Below are 10,972 nucleotides of genomic sequence, written 5' to 3'. Positions count from 1 at the left end.
GAAGGGAGATTTTGGTCAGGCGCCTTCTATGGCTCCCGATCAAAATTTTCAAACTGGTCCAATCGGCGAGTCGGCCGATATCAGCACCTTCCTGCGATATCGGTCGACTCGCCGACATACCATACACGCACCGAATATCGTACGAAACGAGGTTTCGTACGATATTATCGGTGCGTGTATGGCCACCTTTATTCTGCAATTTCCTTTTTGTCTGAAATAACATGACAGTACCTTTTACTAGATAGTTACATAGTTACATAGGGTTGAAAAAAGACCTGTGTCCATCAAGTTCAACCCATCCAAGTAAACCCAGCACACCTAACCCACACCTACCAATCTATACACTCACATACATAAACTATAAATACAACTACTAGTACTAACTGTAGATATTAGTATCACAATAGCCTTGGATATTCTGATTGATCAAGAACTCATCTAGGCCCCTCTTAAAGGCATTAACAGAATCTGCCATTACCACATCACTAGGAAGGGCATTCCATAACCTCACTGCCCTCACCGTGAAAAACCACCTACGCTGCTTCAAATGGAAACTCCTTTCCTCTAATCTAAAGGGGTTAAAGATAGTAACTAAACTGCACTAATTTGTTTCTTCTTTATTTTAGTATGTTATAAATCTCCAACTCTTAGCAATATTTTAGTTGGTTTTCATATGTAATAATTTTTTAAATTGTTGGCCTTCCTCTTCTGCCTCTTTACAGCTTTTAGTTGGAGGTCAATGGCAGACAAACCCCCCATTGCTGTGACGTTATAATTTTGTGGTTTTTACTTTTTGTTTCTGATTCTACTCTCTCCTGTTCATATCCCAGTCCTTTAAACCACTGCATGGTTACTATGGTAAACCCTGCAACCAGATAGCTGCTGATTCAACACAAAAAATATAAGTCTAAAAATATCACATTATTCTAAGGGCAGTGGCAGACAAGGAGATTAGTCGCCCCGCAACAAATCTTCGTTACCGTGGGCGATTAATCTCCCCGCAATGCCATCCCACCGGCAAGAATGTAAACTGCCGGTGGGATGGCATACGTCTTGCTATGATTTGCCAAAGTCGCACAAAGTTGCCTTGAGAGGAGCTACTAGTAGCTGCTACTTGTTGAGGCTACTAAAATAGACAATGCTGATCATTTACTGATAATTGTCTCTATGTGTGTTTTAGAAGAGGCAATTTTCAGTATTGTCTATGGCTGAGTATTTTGTGGTGTTTAGTAGCAGTGAAAAAGTAGCTGCTACAAGTAGCTCAGTGTGTCTTCACCCTAAAACTTAATTTAGGATCTAGTGGAGAAAACTCCAAACAATAAGCCTTAATTTAAAGGTAAACTACTCCTTTAAATTAATGGAGGCCAGTAAGCCTTGTCTACTATGACTTTACTCCTTTTAAATTCGTTTTAATCCAGAATTTCAGAGAGGAAACTGGGTTTCCCTACCTCTGCTCGCTACAGCGATTACACAGGGACGCGCATGTAGCCCGGCCAAAGCGCGGGCACACGGGCAGCGGAGGGGAGGAGTGCGCAAGCGCGCACGGTGACGCCACTCTGCAAAGTTTCGGGAGTTTGTTGTAACGGGCTGAGTGTATGGGGAATGCTCCCGCTCGGCTTTGTGTGAGATGGCGGAATGTCGGACCTCGCTGTTCCTTTTAGAACGGTTGACTTTTTCCTGGAAAGAAAAGGCTTTAACACAAACTCTCGCGTAAGTAATTCAAGAAATCTGGTTCCTTTTTTCTCTGTAATCACTGTCTCTGTGCAGCTCTCTGCTGTAAGGGGCAGTCGGCTTTACATTTCCCATGATGCTCACTGTCACGGAATTGCATCGTATAGAAAGCCACGCTAGTGCTTTATACAGGAACCCTAGCTAGCAGCTGTATCAGTGTTGCCGCACATTGTGTGAAGCAGTAAGGCTATTGTGGGAGCTATTTACCCCACCCCCCATGCTCATGGTTCAGGGTTATTATACAATCAGAGCTGTAGGCCAATAGTGACTGACTTAAAGGGCGTTATGGGCAATATTTTTTTAATTGATATATTTAAGAGTATAGGGAACACACTGGGGGTGTCCCTCTGCATCAGCCCACTCTGCTACCGGCCTTTCCCTGCCTACAGAGCATCCTGCACACACCCAGACACCTGGTCCTTGGGGCTTAACAAAATTACTTAATTACATAATTATTTCTGTTGGTGCCTCTGATGTTGCAATGTTTTGCTTCTGATGCTGTGTTTATATTATATTTCCTATTTCAGATTCCCAGCATGTTTCAGTTAGAGTTCCTTTGTGACTGACAATGAACAGCTCATCGGATGGTGCCAACGAGGGAGCGGGCGCTGCAGCTGACAATGGACCCACCAAAGTGGCAGAATCTATAGCCATAATAATTATTGACATTCTCATTTGTCTAGGAAATTTAGTCATTGTGGTGACTTTATACAAAAAGTCTTACTTGCTTTCACTTAGCAACAAGTTTGTCTTCAGTTTAACCTTTTCCAACCTGCTTCTCTCAATGCTGGTACTGCCATTTGTCGTGGTCAGTTCGATACTGCGGGAATGGATTTTTGGAGTTGTTTGGTGCAACTTTTCCGCACTGCTTTACATGCTCATTAGCTCGGCCAGCATGCTCACCTTAGGCATTATAGCAATAGACCGGTAAGTATTTTTCATTTCCCCCTTTTTTTCCTCCCAACTATTAGACTTATACTCTTATTTGGCTAAAATTAAAGGAACATTGACACCAGAAAAATGATGTATCTGAGTATAAATAATATTACATTATTTCCTGATTATGTAACATTTTTAATTTAAAATAGAAATCTTTGGGTTTTTTTTCCCAGCATGCTACCAGCTCTGTTATGTTCAGCCTTTTTTATCTATCTTTTTCCCCTATTTATACTGTCAGCAAAGTGCCAATATGCAATGGTACCCACTTCTCAGTGTTATTTGGCAACTTTTTGAATTGCCCTTTGTTCCCTTAAGCTTACCGTACTTGTGCAGGTTTGTTCAGCAAATCTGGCTCATTTCAACCATACTGCCCAACCGTCTGGGCAGGTTGGGAGTGGGTTTTGACTGACCATACTGGGATCTTGTCAGACTACAGCGAATATGTCTTGTTTGAAAATGACCTCTCCCAGTGTACTAAGTTGCGTGCTGCTTTTGGTGATGCACTTTCTGCTATTCTGAAAATTCTGTCAGAATTGCAGAAGGTGGCCATGCATGTGTATAAGCAGGGCAGAACAGTAGGATACTATAATGGCCTCTATTTGGGCAATTGTACATGAAAATAAAAATAGACCCTTAATCGAAATATAGGCCTATACATAATTACTGGTGAAATATGTGCCTGTAAAGTGCTGCAAGTAATTTTAAGCTGTCAGTAATGTTGTCCTAATTCTCCTCGTAAGAACTATTGGTATGGGCATAAAGGGAACAGGAGACATTCTGATTTCTTTAATCTTGTTATTGTTTGGAATGTTAAGGTACATTTCTAACTAGTGATGCCCTAAAAACATTCTAAATTGGTAATTTTAAGTAAGGTTATCCATATTTATATATTTGTGGTTAAGGCTGGAACTGAGACAGCATTTATTTTTCAGAATAAATACAGCTTTGAAAAATACAACACATTTTTTATATATGTCCCCACCATCAAATCAGTAGAATTTTCAATTGCCACTAAAAGTTAATTACCATTTTATGACCAAGTTTTTTTTTTTTTTAAGGTACTATGCAGTCCTTTATCCTATGGTTTATCCTATGAAGATTACTGGGAACAGAGCAGTACTTGCCTTAGTGTATGTTTGGCTCCATTCTCTTATAGGATGTCTTCCTCCTCTGTTTGGATGGTCTACCTTAGAGTTTGATCACTTCAAGTGGATGTGTGTTGCAGCATGGCACAAAGAGGCAGGGTACACTGCTTTTTGGCAGGTCTGGTGCGCTTTGTTGCCTTTCATAGTAATGATGATTTGCTACGGTTTCATATTTCGAGTAGCAAGGATAAAAGCACGAAAGATTCACTGTGGAACAGTTATAATTGTTCAGGAGGCTTCACAAAAGAATGGGAGAAAGAATTCCAGTACATCTACGTCCTCGTCAGGAAGCAGAAAAAATGGATTTTCTAGTATTGTTTATTCAGCTAACCAATGCAAGGCATTAATAACTATACTGGTTGTTATTGGTGCTTTTGTTCTTACCTGGGGTCCTTATATGATTGTTATAAGTACTGAGGCTTTAAAGGGAAAAAACAGTGTTTCTCCAGTATTGGAGACTTTGGCCACATGGCTATCCTTTACAAGTGCAATTTGCCACCCATTGATTTATGGACTGTGGAACAAAACTGTACGAAAGGAACTTCTTGGCATGTGCTTTGGGAATCGGTACAGAGACCCATTTCATCAGCAACACAGAACATCAAGAATGTTCAGCATCTCAAATAGAATAACAGGTAACACATGTTTTTGATATGATTGTATTTAAATTGTATTAAAATGTTTAAATTAAATGAGTTTTCCTTAAGTGAACCCTTCATATATGCTTCATATAGGCTTCATATATGCGGGTTGCAGCGTGGCTTAGGGGTCCACTTCTGCTTTGCATTGCTAAGTTGGGGAAAATCTACAAGTAGTTCATATGTTCTATCTGCCTAGGGCCTAGATCCTCACTGAAATGCTACCACTCCTCCATCTTGTTCTGTTGTGAAGTGGTGTATTCTGAGACATTCTAGGTATTTGTGCTTCACCCACTATGGAAAGCAGAGTGACTAGAAATCCCAGAATTCATTACTTTCCAATGGAACAAAGTGAAAGAGGCAGTTGCCTTACATTCTCAGTATCTGTATTCTCATTATCAGATTCTGTTAATGTACCTTTTCTACATACACCCAACTATTTAGTTTCAGTTTCAAGTTTTATTGTCATATACAATTAACAATGAATCATCATTACCGTAATGAATTTTTTTGACCCGTGTTCCCCCCAACTTTACATAGACAAAAAAAAAATACAAATATTAAATTTAATAAGTGTGCAATAAAGGTACAAGTATTTACAATAAAAAAAATGCAATGACGTATTTTAAATTGTGCAGTGAGGATTTAAAGTGGCTTTGCTTAAAGTGACATTGTGAAGAGTCCAGTAGTTATGGTGAGTGTGTGTTGATGTGTGCAGAATGTCAGCAGTTCAGAAGCCTGATGGCTTGTGGGTAGAAACTGTCTCTGTATCTGCTGGTGCAGGACTGGATGGTCCTGTACAGCCTACCTGATGGTAGGAGCGTGAAAAGTCTGTGGCTGGGGTCAGAGAGGATCCGCTGCATCTTCCTCCTACAGCACTGTCTGTACAGGTCCTGCATGGCTGGCAGTTCAATCCTGTTGATGCGCTGTGCTGATCTCACCACCCTCTGCAGAGCTTTGTGGTCCAAAGTATTACAGCTGCCATACCAGGTGGTGATACGGCCAGACAGTAGGGCAGTGGCGCATGGGGAGATCAGTCGCTCATGATAAATGTTCACTATTGCGGATGACTAATCTTGCCGACATTCCATTCCTCTGGCAAGAATGTAAATCGTTAGTGGGATGGTATACGCATCGCCTCAGTCGCCCAAAGTTGTCTCGCAAGGAAATTTTGGGCAACTTCAGAAAACCGAAGCAACGCATATACCATCCCACCTGCGATTTACATTCTTGCCAGTGGGATGGCATGTCGGGGAGATTAGTCGCCCGCAAAAGTAAAGCTTTATCACGGGCGACTAACTCCCCATGTGCCACTGCCCTTATTATTGATCAAGCTGGGGAGAAGGATACACAGCAATTTAATTTTTTTTATCTATTAAGCAATGTTTTCCTGGCTGTCAGGAAAATGTTCAGCAAATAGATTTGTCGATTTAACATAAATGTTTGACTGTTCAAAGCAGTCAAACACATCTGACAAACCAATGTTATTGCTCAGCCTTCATTTGAATTCTTACTCCTCAATCACACAGGAGGAGAGAAAAATTGGACAATTATTTCTTAGCACAGCTATTTTTAATAAATGAGCCCATGAGTGATTTTTTTACAATAGCAAACGTTCACCTTATCTATAAAAACAAAACTAAATTGCGACTAGGTTTATCGGGGAGATCTGCTGTCTCTAAATATGTTATTGGGTATTTATATACAGAATAAAGGGTAAAGAATCCCTGGGCACCTATCCTCTCAAAACTTGTCATAGATTTGTTGGGGATTTCATCAGGATCGGACTGGGCCGCCAGGACACCGGGAGAAATCCTGGTGAGCCCCGGCGGCCCAGTCCGACCTTTGCCGGCGCTCCCCCTTCTGACTGTTCCTCTCTTGACGCATTCAATTTATACGCACTCGGGGGGGGGGGGGTTGGGGGGGCCCCTGGGGGGGGTAGGGGACACGCTGGCTGGGGCACCTGCAGGGCCCCTGGGGCGGGAGCCCCGGTGGGCCCTGCACCCCCCAGTCCGACCCTGGATTTCATGAGTAATTAGTTGAGCATGTTACCGGTTTTCAAGCCTATAATTGCCAGTGTATTCTCATTTGTTGCCCACTAGATCTTGGATTATCTCCTCATCTTACTGCTCTTATGGCACGTGGTACAGAATCCGAACATCAAAGCACAACTACAAATACTGGGTTCAGCTGTTCAAATGAGTCAGGTAATTATCTTTTTTTTTTTCATCTTAAAGCTTTGGTAAATCAGACAAGTGTATATTTAAAGGAGAAGGAAAGGCTAAGTCACTTGGGGGTGCCAAAATGTTAGGCACCCCCAAGTGACTTAGATCGCTTACCTTTTACCCCGGGCTGGTGCCCCTGTACGGAGAGAACAGCCCCAGCCCGGGGTAGCAGCGATCCCTTCCTCCTTCCTATTCGCTTGCACACGCATGCGCAGTAGAGTGAAAAGCCGAACTTAAACAACAAAGTTGGCTTATCACTCTACTGCGCATGCGCCGGCCGACGGATTTCGCCGGCAGAAGAGAAAGGAAGGAGGAAGCGCTCGCTGCAGGTACCCTGGGCTGGTGCTTTTTTCTCCTAACAGGGGCACCAGCCTGGGGTACAAGGTAAGCGATCTAAGTCACTTGGGGGTGCCTAACATTTTGGCACCCCCAAGAGACTTAGCCTTTCCTTCCCCTTTAAAGGCTATATTTGCTGTATATGAGGATTATTCACAGCTTAGAATAATTTAGACTAATAACATTGTTTACCATTTTCTAGCATTTATCTGTGAAAGGGATCTGTGATACAGTCAAGAAATATTGCTAATAATCATATAAGCCACTGATTATTTAAGTTTATACAAAAGGGAAATGTAATTTATGTGTAGGTAATACTGTTGCAGCCTTAAAATTTCTATAATTTGAGACAATAATATAGGCAGAGATTATTACTGGTGCATATTTTTAAAACCTTTCTGTGTTGCTTGTATGTAAGAGAGAAATTAGTAATTCTTTCTAAACCAAAGCCCTCGTATGGTTGCCAGCCCCACAGTTTGCAAACTACCCTAAGGCATTAAAACAGAGGTCAATTATAGCCTGATCAATAGCTTTTTAAATATATATTTAAACAGACGTATTGCAGTTTCAGGAACCTCCCTTGAGCTCTAGATGTTCAAATTTATTAAGTGAAAGCTTCTTTCGTATTATTTTTATATATTTTAATTTCTAGGTACTGATGTCATGCTGCTTGATGATACCAGCTCAGATGCAACACAACTGCATCGAGTAATCTATTCTCGAAGAAAAAGTTCAGTGACATTTGAAGATGAGGTGGAGCAAAAAAATGGTAAATATAAAATTTTCAAAATGAAGACCAACTGAAAAGTTTTAAAATTAACATACAAAAAGTAATTTAAAGGTGAACTACCTCTTTAAGCAGGACAGTGGGTTTATACATTGAACATACATGTTTCCATACAAAAACAACCACCAACCAGTAACTGATACAAAAGGTAACGAGGGCCCTGGCCAAACTGGTTACAACACTTCTTTTAAACATTATACTGGGTCTGCTTGTATTATTATACTAATTATACATACTTTTTTTTTTATACTTTTCCCCAGATGCCAGAACAATGCCCACTCAACCTACTGCACCCAGTGAGTCCTTGGAATCGTATGCATTCAACTTGGCCAAGGCAATTGAAATGGATGCCAAAATCAGTTTATTTGGAGAAGATGTTTTTCCATCTAATGTTCAAGCCCTGCCAGGAAATTCTGGCATCAACAGAAACAGAATTAATTTTATACAAAAGCAGAGGGTACAGCTTCAAAGTATTGAAGAAGGAAACATTGAAACCAGCAAATGTGATGTATAGTGGGCCATATAATGCATTGACTGTAAGCACACATAGGTACAAATACCTCGAAGCGTGTGTTCAGTAGAGTGGAACAAGTACTACAGACCAAACCACTTTAAATAGAAATATGAAAGGTGGAATCTATACCTGTGCTTAACATAAACCCATTAAATAGGGGCTGTGTAAAAGTACTTGTGTTCTGCCCTAATGTTTTCATTACAGTATATCACATGTATTTTTCTCTTTGGCCCACATGGAGATTATTTGCCTGCTGTTAAATCTCTGGTAGAACACTAATCACACGTCACTATGTTTTCTAAAGTCCTGCACAGTATCTTTCTGCAGGAAACTTTTCACGACTTTCCACCTGCGATTCACTTTATTGCCAGTGGGAAGGCATTTTAGAGAGATTAGTTGTCTGCAGTAGCCAAGATTAAGTAAAGGGCAATGGGCCGCTGGGGCATTAGTTGCCCGCGGTTAAACACCATAGTGACCATGACCTCTGGTACACTAGACTAGTCTCCGGAAGGAGGAGGGTGTATGGTTCTATCCCACTGTACCTGCTATCTATTTCTCCCCCCATTGTTTACTGTATTGTTCCTGATAGAGTGGGAAGACATGGAGCTGATTTTACAGTGCTGTTGATTCCTGATGGCAAATGGGAGAGTACAACTGACCATGATAAAGATAGTAATATGTAATGTAATATAAGTAGCAAAGTCATAGTTATTTCCTACCACCTAGAGCATCCAATTAGCAGTTAATATTTACTGCTTACCTGTTTAAAAGTAAAAATCACATTGGTTGCTATGCTGCACTTGACCAAACTTTGTGCTTTTTATTACATATGTGGATACTGAGCACACTATCATTAGTCGAAAAATTGATTGATATTTAGTCAATATGACATGGCAAAACATATAAGCCCTCTGATGTATTAATGTTAAACATACATCTTTATTGCCACTTCAAGAAGGAACAACCTTAAAATGGGAACAAGCATAAAATAATTGTTTACAGTGTTATTGAGTCCATTTTAAACATGTAATACTTTAAAATCTGTATACATTATAGTATTATTGAAGATATTTAGTGTTAATTCGTACCCTAACGGGTAACAGCAGCTCTGATCTCCTCACATAGCTGCAGGGGGGGTCACAGCAGATTTCTTTGTAAGGATAGTGCAGGGTGTTTTGATCACCTTCCCACCAGAGTATATTAATAAATGGAGCTCTGTGGAGCTCATGCAAACACTGTGGGCCAAAACATTGTATTGGAAACTCCAGTCAGAGAGCCCCTGGCATGATTTAAAATAGAACACTGATAGGTCCACTATATCTTCATTTTTATTTTCTGTTATGAAAATATACACACACACTTACTTTTCACCATTTTGTTTAATTTGCTCTAGATTCTAGAGCTCAGCTTTTCTGTTTAAACTTTTCCTATGCACCTTTGTCTCTTTGGTGCTATGGCCACAGAATTCCATATCACCTCCTGGGTTTTTATTGTAATGGCAGTACAAGATGATGTAAGTGGGTGTGGCATTATGCCATGTGGCATAACCAGTAAAAATGAGCTTTAAAGGGGAAGGAAAGGCAAATTCACTTGGGGGTGCATTATTCGATTGAATGGTTTAAATGTTCGTTAATTTAAAAGTATGTGTATCTATTACGTGGAATGCTGTACGACATCGAATGCTACTTAAAAAACTTAAGTAAGCTACAATCACTGGCGTGCACCAAAATGTTGGGCACCCCCCAGTGATTAGAACTACTTACCTGATACCTCAGGGCAGTGCTAGCTGAAAACTTCACTGGCCCGGGGTACTTCTGTAGGAGCACTACATTGCCATCTTCTTCTGCTTTTTTTGTTCTACTCCTTATTCCCATTCGGATGCAAGCCTTTTTGGTTGGTGAATTCCCAGCTAGGTGTGTTGTTGACTTCTATTAAAAGGTTTTGGACCATTTTTAAAGAGATATGCAATACTTTTGTGTTCTTTTTATATTGTATAAATGTGAATGGTTGCTTGTGTATATATGTACAAGTTTTGTAGAATTGCCTTTCCGTTACCCTTTTTTTGGATTAAAATTGGTACACTGAAATAAGCACTGAATACAATACTCGGGAATTCGCTAACACTCCAGTGTGATCATGTCGTTAAGACAATCTTAAGCAATATGCCATGTCAGCATGGTTTTCATCTTAGCTTTAATTCCTCAGTAAGACCATTTAAAAAGCAATTCTTTTGTGTGTACATGTGTTTTTATAACTTTGCATGTTTTTTTTTTATATTGTATAAATGTGAATGGTACTTTTGTAAATATGTGCAAGTTTTGTAGAACTGCTTTTTTCATTAATTGTTGATTAAAATGAGAACACTACCCAACATCTCACTTATTTTAATGTATTTTGGGTGGCAGTACCTCTGCACCTCACTGTATAAATGTATTTTAGGATCTTTAGTAATTTGTTCATAGAAGTCAATGTACAAGTGCATACTGTGTGTATATATCCTTTACTGTACAAGATAATTGAGGCTAATGGCACATAGGGCAGTTATGGGACAGTGTATTGTTGCTGGTGGGATAATGCCTGAAGCCACCCTAAATTACTGGGAGGCCGTTTTGCCTGTTAACCCACTTACTAAAATTCAGGACAATACTACATAGTAA

The 10,972-nt window shown here is 40.2% G+C and overlaps 1 protein-coding gene across 2 annotated transcripts; it reads left to right on the top strand.

Annotated features, from left to right (window-relative positions):
* The first annotated feature begins 1,579 nt into the window (after window positions 1–1,579).
* On the top strand, window positions 1,580–10,681 carry gpr161 (G protein-coupled receptor 161). Of its 2 annotated transcripts, none has more exon segments than NM_001130376.1 (6): window positions 1,580–1,710; window positions 2,259–2,658; window positions 3,729–4,450; window positions 6,556–6,660; window positions 7,667–7,783; window positions 8,062–10,681. In NM_001130376.1, coding segments are annotated over 5 exon segments (1,557 nt in total). In that variant the 5' UTR covers window positions 1,580–1,710; window positions 2,259–2,299; the 3' UTR covers window positions 8,316–10,681.
* The last annotated feature ends 291 nt before the right edge of the window (window positions 10,682–10,972 follow it).

The sequence above is a fragment of the Xenopus tropicalis genome, chromosome 2 (genome assembly GCF_000004195.4).
Source record: "Xenopus tropicalis strain Nigerian chromosome 2, UCB_Xtro_10.0, whole genome shotgun sequence".
NCBI lineage: Eukaryota > Metazoa > Chordata > Amphibia > Anura > Pipidae > Xenopus > Xenopus tropicalis.
This window is presented reverse-complemented; position numbering and strand designations above follow the sequence as displayed.

What these genes read in the sequence shown, in the direction of transcription:
- gpr161 (XM_031895741.1), top strand. Translation starts at nt 2,300, where the DNA reads ATGAACAGCTCATCGGATGGTGCCAACGAGGGAGCGGGCGCTGCAGCT. An exon ending in CATCTCAAATAGAATAACAG is followed by an intron (nt 4,451 to 6,555) that starts GTAACACATGTT and finishes GTTGCCCACTAG; the next exon opens with ATCTTGGATTATCTCCTCAT. An exon ending in TGAGGTGGAGCAAAAAAATG is followed by an intron (nt 7,784 to 8,061) that starts GTAAATATAAAA and finishes ACTTTTCCCCAG; the next exon opens with ATGCCAGAACAATGCCCACT.